This window comes from Triticum dicoccoides, chromosome 7B (assembly GCF_002162155.2).
Source record: "Triticum dicoccoides isolate Atlit2015 ecotype Zavitan chromosome 7B, WEW_v2.0, whole genome shotgun sequence".
Lineage (NCBI taxonomy): Eukaryota > Viridiplantae > Streptophyta > Magnoliopsida > Poales > Poaceae > Triticum > Triticum dicoccoides.
This window is the reverse complement of record NC_041393.1, coordinates 354,716,013-354,736,021: the sequence shown is the minus strand read 5'-3', so window position 1 is coordinate 354,736,021 and position 20,009 is coordinate 354,716,013. Positions and strand designations below refer to the sequence as shown.

Below are 20,009 nucleotides of genomic sequence, written 5' to 3'. Positions count from 1 at the left end.
CCCTTGGGCACCTTTGAGTAATATATTCAGGTGGGGATCTTCCCCCCAGTCCTATGATTGCTCAATAAACTTTGGCTATTGCTTTTTAGTTGCTTTCGTACTGCAATTATGAGAAATTGTACGTGAGAATGCAATTCGACCTAAATCATCAAAAAGACGATCTTGGAACGTACAAGTCAAGAACCAACTGCGTTTTAAAAGAGAAAAAAGAACTCAAGGAAGAGCTTGATCAAATGACAAAAGACTAAACATCTCCATTCCCATAAGATCTAGTTTTGCCTGCATCTTTTTCTCTTATTGAGGTAAAGAGGCATCGTGAAAAAGGAATGAGAAACTTCCTCGATGAAACATAAGTACCAAAGCTTTGATGTTCCAGCCAAGGTACTTATTCCAGCATTCTATAATGCACATAGAAGATTCGGGCTGGTTCCTTCGGAAACGCTGCTGCTATCATAGCAATTCATTGGACACTACTTTTAGCATACCTTGAGATACTATCACGTGCACCATGGCCTTTTGGTTTCTTGTAAACATGAATTTCTTTGCATTTCACAGTCATCAATACTAGTTATCATAAGATATAGAAGTTCTACAACTCTCTTGCGCCAGCCCACGACCAGAGACTGCTAGTTGCTTGGGATGCAGCCTGGTTCAATCCAAGGATCCTAAAAAGATGAAATGTCCCATACACCGGATGTTAAGAGTGGGCATCAGGTCAGCAGGACTCATGCCCACATTTCTTCAAAAATGAGTTGCTGGTGACGACTGCACACATTTCAGGGAGTGTTATATACAAATGTTATGAATCGAATTTGTGCTGAACTTCTTCAAATTACACCTCCGTTTGATGTGACGGAGAAATTCAGACACCTAAATACCAAAAATTGTCTTTGTTCCAAGACGATCTTGAAAAGCAAGCAGGCACAGGCTTTATACCTTCAAGCTACAGCAGAACTTGAATTGCTGGACTATATGGAGAAGGACAGAGCCGCCTGTGAATGTATTCATGGTTAGAGAAGGCAAATTTGTACGCAAAAATGTGATGGTCACCAGTGTGTAGACTAAGATAAGGAAACTTTATACACAGAAAATATAATGGCTACTAGTGTGTAGAATAAATAAATGGCTGCATGCATCGTTCTGATGCAGAGGCCGGGGGTTATCCTCCTTCTCAAAAAAAAAAGTGTGTAGAATAAAAAGGCAACTTCATACACGACAAGATAATGATCACCATTGTGTAGAATCAGAAGTCTCTCAATTTCTGCACTTCCAAAGAATTTCAGTTTTATGTTGTAAATTTTATTTGGAATATTTTGCATCTATACATTAGAATCACTTGCCGTTCTACACATTTAGCAGTGCAGAAGTTTATAGTCTGTCAAAAGTTATGCTGAGGAATGCAGGATGTAGGGATCACTCAGATTATTGTACTGTAAAAAGGATAATGATGGTAGTTTTTTTCTTTTGAGAATAGTATACCTTTGTAACTAAATATAAGACATTTCTTTTGAGAATTGAACTGCAAAAACATCTTATATTTAGTTATAGAGGTAGTAGTTGTTAGATTTAATGCCAACAGACCACTCCTTTTATTTTCCTACAAGATAATGATGGACCTTTTTGGTTCGTGTAACTAATTCAACAGTCTATGACCAAAACTAGACCTGAATAATACAACGTTTTCTGAGAAACTTGTACAGTACAAGGCAGTGTAAAAAAAAATTAAACTTTAAATCCAGGAAGAGAAGTACCTCCATAACAGAATCCAACGACTGGTCATTTCTAGGGGTCTCCTGTGAAGCGGAAGGTCTCATGTGTGCTTCTATCATGTTAAGCTGCTCGTATACCTCCTTGAGCATTATGATCTGCTCCTTGTTCTTCTTAGGATCATTTAGCTCAATCATCTTTTCACTCTGAACACGCTTCAGCCTTGATCTTGTTCTCTCGACTCCAGCTCGTGGCGTAGAACTCGCCGCAGCTACACGGACATGTCTGTCAACGTTATTCATGGAGCCAACTTTTCGCGTCGCTGAAAACTTCGAAAGAACATAGGACCCTTTATCTCTAAGAGCAACCGCGTGAGGCGTTTCAGATTCCTTTGTGCTGATGCTATGTTTAGTAGGAGTACATGAGTATTCTGCCGGCGCCTTGCTTAGTTCTGGATGCTTTAGTGTGTCAGCATGACCTATATGATGAGCTACAGTGTTATCCATTTCATTGTCTGGACGCAGTGACCCGAGTGGATCAGGATGTAGCGTGTCTTGGACATCTTTGCCAACCGGTGTTGCTCTTTGACTACATATATCTGTGTGATGCCCCGCCATTAAGAAGGGGGAAGAACGAGAAGACCCTTCCGATGGACAAGAGTGTTCAGTACCACTGTTGCTTGGAGGTTTTGGTTCTTCCCCATGCTTTTCAGTACTGTCCATATCTGCTGCTAAGCTTTCCTTGGAACCTATGGCTTTCAGGTCGCTGGAAACTTGTTCCAGTTCATTTTCACTAGAGTTGTGCATGTAAACACCTAGCCTGCTCCTCCCTGACGCAACCGATCCGTTGTTTTTGTTCATGTCCATTTCAGCAAAACGTTTACTCAACTGAAAAGTTGGAAGAGAGAAATTCCTTTTGATGGTATAACAAAGATTCTCTACATCTCTGCTTCCAAACAAAGGTATATTTTTTGTTATCGTCTCGTCTGCAATATCACAATCATCAATACCAACACCCAGTAACCTTTGTTTATACACTTGGAGTTGGCTCCTGAGATAATAGATCTCTAGTTCCTTGTGCTGCATGACTTCCTTCACGACCTCCAGGGCTTTGTCACTATGATTCATCCTTTCTTCAGCCATTCTTCTGTACTGACATGCTTCCATTCTCTCTGCCTCCTTTTCTTTCTGAAGTTTTCTAATCATTGACAGGGCAGCGCTTGCAGCACTTGATGAAGCCTCCCTTTCCTCTTCTAGCTCCATGAATAATTTTTTCATCATAATATACTGGGCAAATACTGCTCTCTGTAACTGAGCAGTCTCATTCTCTGCCAGCTTGGTGAAAGGCTCCATTACTACTAGTTTTAGTATTCACCTTACAATAGTCTTAATTCATCCGTTCAACCTGCACCGTTTAGCAACACCAGTTTTATTTTTTGTAATATGTACTGCCCCAATTTTAGTTGCATAGTTCATCATTATTTATAAGGACTACATTAATTATACATTCTTCATGATCAGGATTATAATAAACTTCTATTTCTAATGCATAAATTAGTAGCGGACAAGCTAGAGCAGAGCACAGCTATAACAAAAAAAGCAATTAGTTATACTCCCTCGGTCCCAAATTAGTTGACTTTGATTTGTCTAGATACCACAAATTAGTGTCCCCCCGTCACCCGCGTCCCTCTCGGAGGCGACACGGGGGAACCCTAGCCGCCCCCGCCGCCGACCCTCCTCCACCCTCCCCTTCCCCTCGCTGTTGCCGAGAGCCACCAATGGGCAAAGCCTGGGGAGTGCCGGCGGCGGCGGGGCTTCTCGCCTGGCGCGGCTTCCCTTCTTCCTCACGGCGGCTCAGTCGCTCCCGGGGGGCTTGGTGGCGCGGCGCCTCGAAGTTCCGGTGGCGGCTCGCTTTGTGGCAGGGTGGAGGGCATGTCCCCGTCTGGTGGTGCCGCCTACACAGCGGCTGCAGCCTAGGGCTCTTGACCCTAGATTGGACCTGGGTGGTGCTCGGACCTGGCCGTGGCTGCCTGTCAGGCGTGGTGGCGGCGAGTCTCGTGGCCTCTGGGCATCATGGAGTTGCCGCCGGCGGCGTGTGCTCAGCCTGGTGGTGGCGGCGGCCGTGCACGGGTGTTGGATTCCTTCGAACAGATCTGGGTGAAAACTTGCTTTCGGCTACTGCCAAGGCCGGCGGTGGCGGCACTATCTGCGTCGTTCCCTTCTTGAAGGCATCGCCGTGGAGAAGTTGAAGGCCACTCTCTGCTACCTCTGAGGGAAACCCTAGATCGGATGATCGGATGACGGCGACGCTCTGGTGTCGTTCCCCCCGTGGGGGCATCATTTTTGGAGGTACACACGTGATCGAGGGACCAGAGGGCGGATTCTTTGATGGAGCGGTGCGTCATCTCACATCTTGATGGCGGCAGGATCTCGGCGGCATGGAGCTGTGGTGACTGGGCGTTCGATGCGTGGAGATGGACTCGCCCACGAGGAGGAGACTGTCTGGCGTCATGGTGGAGTCGATGGCAGAGGCCTGGCAAGATCGGTGCATCAGCTCTGCTCTGAGGATGGATCGATGGAAGATGGAGTGACGGCCCTCGCAGCGTGCGGTGCTCACTGGGAGTGTGTCGGACCGGGGTGTGACCCAATCCAGGTAGTGGCTTGGGTGGGGCATCTGGCTTTAGATGTTAGGCTTTGGTGCGATGTCTGTTTGGTATTAGGCCTGGACATTCGGCACATCTTTATCAAGGGGATAGGAGTAGCAACAGAGTTGCCAAGATGATGGCTTCAGGCTTATTGATGTATCACTTTGTATGGTCTTTGAGAATAATTAATAAAATGGATGCATGCATCATATGCAGAGGCCGGGGGTACATCCTCCTTTTCTATAAAAAACGACAAATCTGAGTCAACTAATTCGGGACAGAGGGAGTATTATGCATAACTATCTCTGACTCCATTCTAGTAGTTTGCTTTAATTATCGTACAGACGACCAGAGAATAATAACAATGAATTCAAATATGAATTATGTTGAAATTTAAAAAGAAATAAAGGTATGAAGATGACATAAAAAATAGAAAAGGAAAAGGTCTTACCACTAGGATTATAATCTTATGGCTCGCATTTTCTTCTCACAGAATCATGTATCGTTTAGCCTGAAGGCAAAGGAATAATCTCAGATGCAGAACATAATGTAAAAGTAGGTAAAACAAGGTGCATGGCAAGAAACTAAAGAATGACGTCATTTGGTTATTTCCATGAATCTGCACATGGTAGCTACCAAGAATATGGAATGCCAACTAAGTGCTTTTGAAAAGGCGAAAGAAGGCCACATAATATCAACGAAATTCTGGTTCCAAGAACCATGCCCTTGAGGAAAATGTTAATCGCAAAGTTTGTGGATTAAAGAGCCATTAATTGAGCTATGCTTTCTATACACAAAAACTAGGTATTATGCCAAAACACAAACATCAAAGTAATAATACAGAAAAAACGGAAAAGATGTACCAAACATTTGAAACGAATGACATGAAGAAAGATACAGTGAACTAATAATGAGGATTCTGATACATTTTGGCTGTCAACACGGTTCATAGTTACACAAGATATCATGTGCCTGGCAAATACCTCTAATTGCTGAGCTGAAATGTCAGATAAGAGCTAACAGGATTCCTGGAGAAAATGAACATTCAAAACCAAGAACAAATGGGAATGCATGCTGTCATGGCCTCACCAAAATTTGATCCCAATGAAGCCAAGATACTCTTCAGGCCAACCTCCAACGGCTCCGCCGTTCCTTCCGGCGTGGAAGAATTGCCGGTGACCAGCATAGCGTCTATTAATAGGAGAACAATTGGAGGTCTCCTCTTAAGAGGGTGAAAGATAAGGCGTGCTTTATTTTTGGAATGTGGGTTTGGAGGCTATATGAGCTCTGAACCGACACCATTGTGACACCGTACCATTGACCAGAAAAACGTAGAACAATCATTCTACAGTATAATACTCCCTCTAATAGTGTCAAAAACGTTATTATATTACGGGACGGAGGGAGTGATTTATTAACAGAAGATCTACCTTATGCAGATACGTAGTAACGCTTTCCTGTGTAGCGGCGCGCAAAAATCTGCACTCGTCCAAATCACATGATCCCAATAATTACTACCATCGGTGGCCACCTAGAACCGTTAGATAATGTATGGAGGATCAATCGGTTGACGGTTGTAACACACACACTAGGTCATTAATGACACGCGTTGCTGCGTCCGTACATTTTTACAATAAAATGGTACTATTTCTAAAAATACATATTTTTACAATAAAATGGTAGGTATTGAAAAGTACATATTTTTACCCAAAAAGGCTTTCGCCCCGCTTTATATATAAAGCAAACCGCCCAAGCCAAACATCCAACAAGGTTCAACAGATACACACACACAGGTCTCACAGACACACAGAGTAGTCATAAGGGTTAATGCTGAGGGCACAGCACAACAAGCCCCGAGAACAAAACACACACTCAACACAGCAGCCCGAGCAGCATCTAGTCGGGCTCCGGCGGAGGGGGCGGCAGCGGGGGCGCCACGCGGAAGGCCATCGAGCGAATGTCGGCGAGGAGGGTGTTGATGGCGTCCCGGTCCTGGGGGCGGCTAAGCGGCCGCCAAAGCTGCAAGTAGCCACACATTTTAAAGATCGCGTCAGTCGCATGTCAGAGAGGCACTTTCTGAATAACAAGTTTGTTGCGGATGGTCCAAGCGTCTAGGCGAGGATCCCAACGCACAACCATCAAATATGGCGGTAGCGAGGGGAGGAGGCGTGGATCTCCGCAAGTAAGTCGGTGAAGTTGGTGTTGCACCACTGTCCACCGACCGTCTCACGGAAGCAGGACCATAGGAACTGGGCAGTGGAGCAAGAGAAGAAGATGTGGTTAGCATCCTCCACCGTGCCGCACAGGGGGCACATCCCATCTCCTGGCCCATTACGCTCGAGGACCTCAACCCCAGAGGGGAGACATCCACGGATCCACTGCCACAGGAAGATCCCGATCTTCAGAGGTAAGCGAATGTCCCAGATCAGGCTAAATGGCTTAGGGGCTGCCGAGGGTGCGATGGCTGCGTATAAGGACTTAGTGGAGAAGCGGCCAGAGGACTCTAGATGCCAAGTGAAGGAATCAGGGGCACCCTCGATGTCCATCGGAAGAAGGGCGATGTCCTGGAGGAGGGAGTCCTAAGCGGCCACCTCAAGGGGGCCGAATGGGCGCCAGAAAGCGAGACGTCCTAAGTCAATAAGGGCCATCTCAACAAAGACCCGAGGGTCAACCGCAATGGCGAATAGTTCCGGGAATCGAGCGGCCAGGGGTGAATCCCCTAACCAACGATCGAACCAGAACAGGGTCGAGGACCCGGAGCCAACCGAGATGGACATGCCGATGCGGAGAACGGGAAGGAGCTGAATCACAGCCTGCCAGAACCGGGAGCCACCAGAGTGCTGACAGAAAGCTAGAGTTTGGCCCCTGAGGTACTTATTTCGGATGATGGTAAGCTAGAGTCCTCCCTCCCCATTGGCAATATGCCAAAGCCATCGGGTCAGGAGAGCAATGTTCATGCGCCGAGAGGACAAGATCGCAAGTCCACCCTGGTCCTTGGGGTTTGCAGATGTCTGGCCAGCTCACCATATGGTATTTCTGCTTGTCACCCTCGCCTGCCTAGAAAAACCTAGACTGGTATTTGGCGATCTCCTGATGGAGAGTCTCATGAAGGTTGTAGAAGCTCATGAGAAACCAGAGTAAGCTGGCAAGCGAGGAGTTGATGAGGATTACCCGAGCCACTTTCGAGAGCCATCTCTTCCTCCAGGGCTCAACCCAGTGTTGCATCCGGGTCACAGTCGGGCGGAGGTCAGCCACGGTGAGCCGTGAGTCGCTAATGGGTATCCCCAAGTAAGTTGTGGGGAAGGTACCCAGGTGACAGTTCAGCCGGTCAGCTATGGTCTAGACCTCCTCCGGAGGATAGCCAAGGATCATCACTTTGCTCTTATCGAAGTTGATAGTGAGCCCAGACATCTGTTGGAAGCAAAGGAGGAGGAACTTCAGGTTGGCTATGTCGGATGCGGAGCCCTCCACCATTATTATTGTATCGTCCGCATATTGTAGGAGGGAGACCCCTCCCCCTCCTACCAGATGAGGGACTAAGCCATGAATATGTCCAGAAGCTTTGGCCTTATCCAGGATAACAACAGGGGCATCGACCACCATGTTGAACAAAAACGGGGAGAACGGATCACCCTGCCGAACCCCACAGAGAGTGGGGAAGTATGACCCGATCTCACCATTAATGTTAACCGCGGTCCGACTGCAGGAGACGTGCTGCATAACTCTGGTCACCCACCGGTCATCGAAACCCTTGCGGAGCAAGACTTCCCAAAGGAAGGGCCAGTGAATCGTATCATAGGCTTTATGAAAGTCGAGCTTCAGGAAGACTGCACGATGGTGCTTGGACCGGACTTCGTGGATGACCAAAACCCACTCCAAAATAAACCGCCCTTGAAAGAAGGCGGATTGGTTGGGATGGGTGGCGGTGTCCGCTAGAAGGGTCACCCTACTGGCGTACCCTTTACCATGTAATATCACATTGATCACAGTGATAGGACGAAACTGTCGAATGTCAGAGGCGCCCGGAACTTTGGGGATGAGAGTGATGACCCCATAGTTTAGGTGCCCAAGGTCCATTGTCCCCGAAAATAATTCATCGAAGAGGGCCATGACCTCCTGTTTGATGGTTTGCCAGAATATTTTGAAATACGTTACTATGAGTCCATCCAGACCTGGGGCCGAGGAGGGGTTCATACCCTTGATCGCCGTGAGGACCTCGTCCTCTGAGAAAGGTGCCACCAAGGCGGCATTAGTCTCGTCGGATACTAACTGGCCCACCAACCAAGTATCAGGGGCCAGTGCAGCCCCACCCCAAGGGGTGGGGAGAATAGGGCTTTATAGAAGCCATCTACATGGAGTCGGATGTCCGAGGGGCGAATGTGCTGGGCATCTCCATCCCACAAGGAATGTATGGAGTTCCGTCATTGCTGCCCATTGGCGATCGCCTGGAAATAAGCCGTATTAGCGTCTCCACGGAGCACCCACCATTGGGTGCAGTGGAGCCTGTAGTATGCTTCTTCGTCTGTGTAGATGGTCGAGAGCTGATCCTCGAGATCATATCTCAGCATCCACTCATCCGGGGAGATCCCGGAAGTGTCAGCGCGGGTGTCCAGGGCTTGGATGGCAGTCAGGAGGGCTTTCTTGCGTTCACGGAGGTCTCGGCCAAGGTTCATGCCCCACCCCTTCATAAATTGGCGGGCAAGCTTGGCGCAAAATTGCCATGAGTCAACGGCCGACATGGAGCGGTGGGGAGATGCGCGCGCGGCGATCCACTTAGCCGCGAACGCCCCGAGGAATCCCGCTTGGTTGAGCCAGAAGAGCTCAAACCGGGACTGCGGAGGGATGGGGGCATTCATCGGCGGTGGAAAGGAGGAGAGGAACGTGATCGGACCCGATCCGGGTGATCTCTGTAGCAAGGCCAAGGGACACCTAAGTTCCCATTCCGGAGAAACTAGGACGCGGTCCAGCACGGATCGCGTCGGGTCCGCCTGACGGTTTGTCCAGGTGAACCTGGCACCCGTCCGCTCAAGCTCGCGGAGGCCGAGCTCGGCGATGCAATCATTGTAAATCTGCATCCGAGGGAGGTTGATTCGGTCATTGTTCTTCCCATCAGGGGAGCGGATGAGGTTAAAGTCTCCTCCCACAACTACCGAGAGAAGGGAGGCGGAGATCTTCTGTTGTAGCTCAGCAAGGAAGGTCGGGAAGCGACGGTGGTCCGCCAGGCCATAGACGATCACGACCTCCCATTTGAAGTTGAGCGCCCGTTCAAAGATCTCCATACTAACGAAGAATTCACCCAAGTCCATACCGCCCACCTCAAAGGTGGCATCCTTCACTCCTAAAAGGATGCCACCTGAGTGCCCAGTGGTCCCACTAGAAGGGAGCCAATGCGAGGCGAATAGGCGGGGGCTAAGGCTATCGAGCTCGGGAAGGGAAAACTCCAAATGCATGGTTTCCTCGATGGTAATGATGTCGATGTGCTCGTCTCGCATGTACTCGATGAGTTGGCAGCGACGGCTGTTGTGGCCGAAGCCGCGGATGTTCCAGAAGAGCACCTGCATCTAAACCCCCATTGGGGGCTGCTTGACCCCAGGACACGGGAGGTGCTCTGCGCCCAGAGGGCCGCAGTGCAAGAGCAGGTATGTTCACAAATCACCTCACCGGGCACCGCCGGAACCACCGCCGTGGAAGGGGTGGCGATCGGTTCCGCGGTTTGGCGGCGAAGGTGCTCCCTGGTTTCAGCAATTTTGCCATCCAGGATCTCGCGGGCCCGAATGGTCGCAATCTGCTCTAAGGGGGGGGGGCAACTTCCCCCTAAAGATGATGGTCGAGTCATTGGCCACCATAGAGAGGTGGCCAAGGGGAACGACCTCGAGCGTGAAAAAAGAACAACTGGAAGAACTGGGGGGATGGAGTCCGCACCTGGCTCGAGGTTCCTAGCCGCCGCCCAAAACTCAGCACGCTCGGGGACGGATGGGGCCGGGGAGAGTGCCGGACGGGCCACATCAAGGAGGGCACTCCGCCGCGAGGCAGTCACCGACGTCGAAGTGGAGCGCGGCCGCCGGGCATACGCCATCATCTGTGGGGGGTGTGCAGTGATATTGGTGGTCACGACATCGGGCACCTCCACGGCCAGTGGTCCTGGAGAGGCGAGAGGGTCATTGGGGGCCACCCGAGGAGGAGGCAGGGCGGAGGGCTCCAGGTTGACCTCGGCCGAGTCCTCCGCGGGTGGAGAAGGAGGAGTCGCGGAGATCTGGCCCCCACCATCGCTGCCTGTGGGAGCCGAGGGGCTCGGTCCAAGGGGGGCGAGGGCAAAGGGCTTAGCGGAGACGGGAGCAGGACGAAGTCGGTGGACGGAGAGCGGGGCGATGAGGGTGGGAGGACAAGCAAGCCCACACTAGAGATGTCGCTAGTCGCCCCCGACGAGGCTGGAGAGGCCGGGGGAGGGGCGGCCAGTCGAAGAGCGGCCTCGAGGGCGGAGGCCGTCACTCGAGAGTGCTCCGACAGGTCATCGTCGTCCTCAAGGTCGTCGTGGCGAGATGGGCGAGGGCGCCGGTGGTGGGAGTCACCGGTATCACCCGTCCCACACCCCTGGTGACTATCATCGAAGAAGCGAGGGCGGCCGACATGGTTCAATGTCTCGGGGAAGATCTTGAGGTCGAAGCCCTCGTCGTTGAAGAACAGGCGAACTGTTGCGCGGATCTTGGAGGAGTCCAGGGATTTCACCTTCACCCGGACCTCCTCCTCCTTGCGAAGAGAGATCTCATCGACCACCACCACCTTGCCGAGGATCTTGGACATATTGCGGATCACCCGTTCAGACCGGACAACATCGGGCAGACCGGCGATGAGGATGCAAGCCGTGTCCAGAACCGCCACCGCCTTGGGGTCCCACTGCGGCTCGGAGATGTCCACCACCAGCTGGTTGAGAACCAGGGTGATGTTGCCACTGCGAGTGCAGTACCCCATGCTGATGGCGTCTAGAAAGATGACTGTAAAGGTGTTGGCGGAAGTGGGGGGCACCTGCCAGTCGCACTTGCACCAATACAGGTGGTTGAGCTGGGCCTCGATCATGGCGGGGGAAGCAGCCCTCGCCCATGATGGAGACAATCGCCAGGAGCGAGGGGGAGGGCGGAGGGGCATCTAGCACCTCGACATGGAAGAAGCCCATGCCCTCAATGTCGTGGCCGTACATCATGATCTCCTTAGTCACAGGCAGGTCCGGGCAAAGAACCGCGGGGTGGTCGGAGTCCTTGCAGATGTAGCACATCGGCGGGTTGGATCACGCCACCTGTAAGTGGCCGGTGAGCCCGCAGTTGAAGCACGGCGGGGAGTCACGTGGGGCACCGGAGTCCACATGAGGGGCCGGCGCGGTGGATGCGGCGGGAGCGGGAGGGCGAGCCGGTCCCTTCTTCTTCTTCTTCTTAGCCCTTTGGCGTCCGCGACCGCCATTGCCACCGTTGGCCGGACGGAAGGAAGGCTGATTTTGAGGCGGTTGATACCGGCACGATGCTTGAGAGGTGCCAGATTGCTGCTGTTGAAGCCTTGGCGGGGAGGGGGAGCGGTCCCGTTGCTGGGGGAGGGGGGGGGACGGCGAGCACCGCCGGGAGGAGCGCTACTGCTCCTCCACGGGCGAGCAAGGACAGTCCCGAGGAGAGGCGTGGCGAGTAGGGGAACGGCAGTCACGGGTCGGGGATCGGCATTCAGCGTGCGCCGGTGAGTGGCGGGGCTCGCGGGCAGGAGACCGACGAGCAGGTGGCCGGGTGGAGAGATGTTGGCACAAGTCTGCCTCGCGGCGCAGCCAGTCTAGGGAGGTGTGGGGCGCACCCCGACACTCGACGCGGCCGTGCTTGGGCCGGCCGGTGTCACCCCCCAGTTGCGGGGCATGGCCGCTGGGGGCGGAGGGTGGGGGGCGGCGCCGGTGCCGGAGATGATGAGGCGGCGTCGAGCGTGAGGGTAGTCGGGGCAGAGTGGGGACGACAGGATGAGGAAGCAGGAGAACAGAGCGGCTGGATCGGGAACCCTAGGGGCGGCCAGATGGTTGGCCTTGGTGGGCCCGCAACCATGGAGGGTCGCGGCCCAACACCGCCTCGGCCCACACCGGACCAAGTGGGCCGGCCCAAGGGGAGGCCCAGGAGAGGCGTGCGGTCCAGCCCCGTCGTCCCGACCGAGCGGGGCAGCAGGGTTCCTCCCAGCGTCGCCGCCGACGCGACGACGGGGGAGGGCAGGGAGGACGCGGACGAACCAGGCCACAGGGAGGGCAGGGCGAACAGGAAGCCGGGGCGCCGAGGGCGGCGACGAAGGGACGAAAAGACGATCGACGAGACATGACCGAGGCAACCGCCCGGCCACGACAAAGCCGATACTACGACCGGACCCAAGGGCGGACAAGCCCCAGACCGCCAGGACAGGCGAGCAGCACTGCGGTCAGCGCGCCCCGCGACCCCCCCAGCCCTGCGGCCGGCGGCGGCGACGGCCCGACCCCAAGGGTGAACCTTGGCTCCCCGACGACTGAGCCGAGCTGAGAGCCCGATGTCGATGCCGGGTGGACGAGCGGGCGGCCGAACTCCCACCCCTTGGAGTAGAGCCACCGGCACCGTCCAGCCGCCAGACACGAGTGGGAGCAGGGGGACGCGGTCGCGACAAACCACCGGGCGGCCGGCCTCTAGGTCGTCGGCCTCAGCAAGGTCATCCCAAACAACCCGTGAGGGGAGATGGGGACGGAGGGCACGACGAGGAGGCGGCCGACGACGTTTCAGCTGGGGCGGGGAAGGGGGGAGCCGACGGGGAGGACGGAGCGGCGGAGTAGGGGGCGATGCCACGCCGGGTGAGTCGCCCCTCGAATCGCCAGCGGAGTCGCTAGCGCAGCCCGTCCTCCTCCGTAGAGCTGTATATAAGCCAATCCTCAAATACATATTTTTACAATAAAATGATAGGTATTTCTAAAAATACATAGGCATACGACATAAGATGAAGATTATATCTGTTATATTTCAGAACAATGAAACATCAAGGTGATATAAATAGCATGATGTAATAGTTGATACACCATAGGAGCAAAGCAACAGGGTGATCGTTGGCCAGAACATCAAAGGCCTTCTTAGTCTCAATTTTTATCTATTACATGAATTTATACATAAATCGAGCAATTTTGAAAGCAACAAAATTATTCTTTAGAAAAAACAAGTCTGAATTTATTCATGAAGCTGAACAATGTTGAAAGCCTTAAGTCTACCTTATAACAAAATTATTCTTTAAGAAAAGCAAGCCTGCATTTACGTATGAAACTGAACAATGTTGAAAGCTTGAGATCTAGCTTTAGCACACGAAAATAACTTGGTTAAAAAACTTTGATGCAGGCAGATACATCCGCAACATCACATCCGTCCGCAAAACCAAAACTATAATAACACTTGATGTTTTAATAGTCATCCTTTTGGAATTTTCTCTTCGTGGACACATGTAGACCCTCTGCATCCCTAAAAAAGGTTGAAACTTAGAGATCAAGTAAAGAAATGTATGGATGTATAATGGCTATCTATATAATTCAAATGTCGTGCACTCAGTTTCTATATTTTTTTTCGATAAAGGCACTCAGTTTGTATATATATAAAGAAGATAACATGATTTGTTGTCATCAGGGTGAGAGACTAATCTTTGATGTACAGATAGCTTGTAACAATAAAGTTACCATGGTAGGCCATACGGGAACATCAAAAGCCGACATTCGAGGAGATTGTACTACTATATGGATGTATTTTTGGCCAAATGTAGAACTGGATGGTAGCATCCCAAGACTTAAGTAGACAATTCGAAGCTACAATAGCATTAATAAAATCCCCACGTGGGTTGAAGTAACATATGGTCAGTTTTTTTTCTATGATGAAGAAGCGGTTACAACAACTGAAACTTTTTTATCCCGACAATTTTTTTTGAGCAAGATCCCAACAATTAAACATGTTCACATATATTACCCATATAAGTATAGGAAGACGCTTAGAGTACAGGAGTGCAATTTCACATTTTTTTTAAAGTCACCAAACCGCGGACATCAGTAGTATATGGAAGAGTATACCAATTGGCTGGAGATGTGATGGCACCCTCAAACATGATGAAGTGGACAGTGCATGGTGGACCGCAATGCCCTATTACAGTAAAAGGGTAATAACGGTAAAAAAGGGTAAGGAATATGGCCTCTTAATAAGTTAGCAATATGCAAAGTAGAAATATACTGAATGATAAATCAATAAATAATTTAGGACCATGCAGAATGACAAATATGTCTCTTAATACATATAAACATGTGAGAAATTAAATTAAAAACTGAAAACAGGTCTAACAAACTATTATATAAACTGAATTAATACGCAATATCAACAGTCATTTCACACGAATGCAAATCAATCTTGCACTTTTGGGAGGATGTCATATGCATTGCAAATTCTGATGATTGTTTGGTTTAATCGATTTCTCAACCTTGGCTGTAGAAAATAGTGGTTTACATTTTAATGCAAAAAGGGATGGTATAAACATTCACCTGTTAACATAAATATGAGGAGAAGAGAAACAGAGGACACAAATAAGGCAATTAAATTTATGACCATGGCATGACATCACAGACTCGATATAAGCGCCGCACTGGGAAAATACAGTTTTTTGCGCGCGCACAGCCGCTTCGGGTGCTCCAGCAGAGGCGCAAAAAATGCGTGCGCGGCATAAGTGGTTCGCGCAAGGGGCGAAAAGGCATCGCATGCCGCTTATTTCGTGCGCCCGCTCCCAGGCGCTGCACACTCAAGCGCCCGCTCATCGACTTCCACCTACCCCCAATCCAGTCGTTGGCGCTGCCGCCCGCACCACCCCATTTGCTCCGGCAACCCGACGGCGCTTCCCCGCGCCGCCGCTGCTTCCTCCACCTCCCTCTAGTCGCCGCCACCCCTAGCGCGTGCCATTCCTCCGACGAACAGCGCCCGGCCGCCCACTGCCGCTCGGCGCCCACAAGGTGTTCGACAAAATGCTTGCAAGGTATGTATTGCTTCAACTTCACATTTTTTACATGAATTTGGTGCATGTTTTTTGTAGTTTTTATAGACTAGTTTAAATTCGATATTGTAGATGAGTTCTTCATATGATTCTTCCGAAGAAAAATTTGATATTGAAGAGGAGGAGAACCTTGCAATGATCCTAGCTTTGCACATCAATAGAAAGACGAAGCACGGTGGTTCGGTTATGGGTCGGCAGAAAATTTGGAGGGATAAGATCAATGCCGATAACAGATTGATGAGGCACTATTTTATGGATAATCCCGTGTACCGCGAGTCGAACTTCTGGCACCGGTTTAGGATGAGCACCGAGTTGTTCAGGCGAATTGCAGAGAAACTGGCGAGCCATGATCGATTTTTTCAACAAAGGAGAAAAGACGCCGGAGAACTCGGGCATAGCACCTTTCAAAAGGTGACAGCCGCTTTGCGTATGTTGGCATACGATATTCCTGAAGGAAATATGCCCTAGAGGCAATAATAAAGTTATTATTTATTTCCTTAATTCATGACAAATGTTTATATTAGTGCTAGAATTATATTAACCGAAAACTTAGTACATGTGTGAATACATAGACAAAAATATAGTCCCTAGTATGCCTCTACTGGACTAGCTCGTTAATCAAAGATGATTATGTTTCCTAACCATAGACATGTGTTGACATTTTATTGAACGGAATCACATCATTAGGAGAATGATGTGATGGACATGGCCCATCCGTTAGCTTAGCATTATGATCGTGTTAGTTTTATTGCTACTGCTTTCTTCATGACTTATACAAGTTCCTCAGACTATGAGATTATGCAACTCCCGAATACCGGAGGAACACTTTGTGTGCTACCAAACGTCACAACGTAAAAGGGTGATTATAAAGGTGCTCTATAGGTGTCTCCAAAGGTGTTTGTTGGGTTGGCATAGATTGAGATTAGGATTTGTCACTCCGTGTTTCGGAGAGGTATCTCTAGGCCCTCTCGGTAATACTCATCACTATAAGCCTTGCAAGCATTGTGACTAATGAGTTAGTTGCGGGATGAAGTACTACGGAACAAGTAAAGAGACTTGCTGGTAACGAGATTGAACTAGGTATTGAGATACCGACGATCGAATCTCGGGCAAGTAACGTACCGATGACAAAGGGAACAACGTATGTTGTTATGCGGTTTAACCGATAAAGATCTTCGTAGAATATGTAGGAACCAATATGAGCATCCAGGTTCCGCTATTGGTTATTGACCGGAGACGTGTCTCGGTCATGTCTACATAGTTCTCGAACCCGTAGGGTCCGCACGCTTGACGTTCGATGACGATTGTATTATGAGTTTATGTGATATGTTGTCCCGAAGATTGTTCGGAGTCCCGGATGTGATCACGGACATGAAGAGGAGTCTCTAAATGGCCGAGACAAGAAAATTTTTATATTGGACGAATATGTTTGGACATTGGAATGGTTCCGGATGAGTTTGGGCATTTATCGGAGTACCGGGGGGTTACCGGAACCCCCCGGGGAGTGTATGGGCCTTATTGGGTGTAACACCCCGGATGTAACTTTCCATCTTCGTAACTCCAACTCTTGCCATTTTTGGCTATGTGTTATGATATTCCCTCCGTGGTTGGGTTTTATCTTTTGTTTTGCATTTTGTTCATGTGATGCATCTCATATCATGTCATCATGTGCATCTCATTTGCATACGTATTCGTCTCATGCATCCAAGCATTTTCCCCGTTGTCCATTTTGCAATCCGACACTCCCACATGCACCGGCGCACCCCTCTTGTCTCTTTTCGTGTGCGTGTGTTAAACATTCTCAGAATGGACCGAGGCTTGCCAAGTGGCATTGGTATAACACCGGTAGACCGCCTGTCAAGTTTCGTGCCATTTGGAGGTTGTTTGATACTCCAAAGGTTAACCGGATAACCGCAAAGGCCTCTTTTGGGTTGCAGCACAACACCCCTCCAAAACAGCCCAATAACCCATCTAAGTCACTTCCATGCTCTCCGTCGTCGGATCAAGATCGTGTGGGCGAAAACCGCACTCCATTTGGAGCCTCCTAGCTCACTCTACCTATAAAAACACATTCCCCTTCGAAATCACGGGCGAAACCCTAGTCTCTCCTTCCTCCGTGCCCCAGCCTCTCGCAGCCCGCCACGTGGCCCCGGCGCCCGCGCGCCGCCGCCGGCCCGCCAGGCCCGCGCGGGCCCCCCGAAGCCCGTCCGCCTCCGCCTCCGTCGCCCCGCGGCTCGCCCGCGCGCCGCCGCGGATCTCCGCGCCCCCGTGCTCCTCCGCGCCACCGTCCACCGGGCTCCGCCGCCGCCGGCCGCGAGCCCCGCCGCCGACCGCCTCCCCCGTTCGCCGCTGCGCGCCCCGGCCGTCGCGCCCCATTGCCTCCCCGCCGTCGGCCGCCGCGCCCCCGGCCGGATCCAGGCGCCCCGGCCGGCCCCGACCCCATCTCCGTCCGTCTTCCTCCCCTCCGGCTTCAACTCCGGCGAGCTGCTCCGGCCTGCCTCGATCCATGTGCCAGATCCAGATCTTGAATATTAGGGTTGACCTCGTTTTTCTCCAAGTCTGCATATTTTTTAGCCATGTTCATCGCATCATAACTCCGTCATCGTAGGTTCGTTTCATGCGCATGATATATCAGAATGTTCATCAGGATGTGTTCTTCATTTTGTTCCATTGGGCCATGTTCATTTGAGGTCATCTCAATGCCCAAATCTCTGATGCAAGAGTGCTATATGATGTTAGTTTCTGATTCTTAACAGAATGTGTGCATTTGTCATATTTGCTACATTTATTGTGTGCATCTTATGGGCATGAGCTCTACAGGTGTTTTGTTCTATGCCATGCCATCTTTACATAGGTGCTTACCATGTATTTTTGTGATCAACGTGGTGACTAGCACAAGCCTGCAAACTAGGCTTCGTGATGTTGCTGATTTTAGTCCCTGTTCTGCTGTTATTTTCATGCCATGTAAACTTGATGCTACAGAGAGATGCATGCATATTTTGAGATACTTCAGTAAGGATGTTTTGAACATATGGTTATGCTCTATCCATTCATGTCCCTGTTTACAATTATGAAGTAGTCTAGCATGTCATTTTCGTGCTCTATTTTTTCTATAAAATGTTTCCTGGCAGATTGTTTACATGTTATTCAATTTTGCCAAGGTTGTTGTAGTTGATCCTTTCATGCTATTAACTTGTTCTTGCCATGGTTAGCTTTATAAACATGTTTTCTTGCTGATTCTATGCTTATCTTGTCATGCAATGACTTGTGGTGAGTGAATCGAGCTCGCGAAGATGCCTTCATAATTCTGTCAATGCCATGCCCTGTTTGTTGTATCTGTTAACGAAACTTGCTATGTTTACATGGGTGCCATCATTTCTTCTGATCCTTTTTGGCTCATGGTTAGTAAGGAACTTTTGTTCTTTGCTTTGAGTAGAATCATGCCATGTCTTGTTTTGATATTTTAAGTTCCTGTAGCATGTTGATTGCTTGCTCTGAACATTGCTACCTGATGCTGTTTATGCCATGTCCAAGCTGATATCTTTTGTACTTTATCCATGATTGTTTGAACCTGTTATGGTGTGATTTAGCCGTAGCTCAGTGTTCCTCTTTTGTCAAGCATCTCCTGTAGATCACTGCCATATGCCTTTTTATTATGTTGGAGTGCTGTAGCCTAGTTACTTGTTGCATGCTAAGTAACATCGTGCTGTTAATCGCACATTTGTGTCATTCTTGTTTTACTTGCCATTTGCAAACCGTGCATCCGTTCCCGGTGATCTTTATATCGATTTCAACCAAAATCATCTCATCTTTCCAGCGGCATACTTGGTTTGCCAAGTTGATGCCTTGTTCATCATTTTCCTTCCGGAGCATGCATACGCATTGCATATCACATCTCGCATATCATGACATGTATTGCATCATGTTGCTTGTGCATTGCACCGTGATTTATTGTGGTTCCATTGCTTGTTGCTTTGGGTAGAGCTGGGAGACGAGTACATGCACGAGGAACCTGTTGAGTATGCTAACGAGGATCAAGCCTTCGACAACTCTGAGAACCTTGCCGGCAAGATGACCATACCTTCGATATCACTTCTATCTTTGCTTTGCTAGTTGCTCGCTCTATCGTTATGTTAGCTCTACCTGCCACTGTTTATCATGCCTCCCATATTGCCATGTCAAGCCTCTAACCATCCTTTCCCATCAAACCGTTGTTTGGCTATGTCACCGCTTTTGCTCAACCCCTCTTATAGCATTGCTAGTTGCAGGTGAAGACGAAGTTTGTTCCTGGTCGGAACATGGATATTTTGGGATATCACAATATCTCTTGTTTAATTAATGCACCTTATATACTTGGTAAAGTGTGGAAGGCTCGGCCTTATGCCTGGTGTCTTGTTCCACTCTTGCCGCCCTAGTTTCCGTCATACCGGTGTTATGTTCCTTGATTTTGCGTTCCTTACGCGGTTGGGTGATTTATGGGACCCCCTTGACAGTTTCTTTTGAATAAAACTCCTCCAGCAAGGCCCAAACATGGTTTTACCATTTTACACCTAAGCCTTTTTCCCTTGGGTTTTCGCGAGCCCAAGGGTCATCTTTATTTACCCCCCCGGGCCAGTGC

At 49.9% G+C, this 20,009-nt stretch overlaps 1 protein-coding gene across 2 annotated transcripts; it reads right to left on the bottom strand.

Annotated features, from left to right (window-relative positions):
- Window positions 1-377: 377 nt before the first annotated feature.
- LOC119336080 lies at window positions 378-5,531 on the bottom strand. 2 transcript variants are annotated; one of them, XM_037608112.1, is made up of 4 exons: window positions 5,441-5,531; window positions 4,803-4,862; window positions 1,752-3,111; window positions 378-992 (listed from the first exon to the last, which is right to left on the bottom strand). In XM_037608112.1, the coding sequence occupies exons 3-4, from the start codon at window positions 3,057-3,059 to the stop codon at window positions 969-971; spliced, it is 1,332 nt and encodes a 443-aa protein (XP_037464009.1). In that variant the 5' UTR covers window positions 3,060-3,111; window positions 4,803-4,862; window positions 5,441-5,531; the 3' UTR covers window positions 378-968. The 2 variants fall into 2 exon arrangements, with proteins under 2 accessions (XP_037464009.1, XP_037464010.1); XM_037608113.1 differs by lacking the exon at window positions 5,441-5,531 and adding an exon at window positions 5,335-5,418.
- Between the last annotated feature and the right edge of the window lie 14,478 nt (window positions 5,532-20,009).

Excerpts from the sequence above, each read along its gene's own strand:
- LOC119336080 (XM_037608112.1), bottom strand. The coding sequence starts at position 3,059 with ATGGAGCCTTTCACCAAGCTGGCAGAGAATGAGACTGCTCAGTTACAG. Across the intron at positions 993-1,751 it reads CGTTGGATTCTGTTATGGAG|GCGGCTCTGTCCTTCTCCAT; the intron begins GTACTTCTCTTC and ends ATACATTCACAG.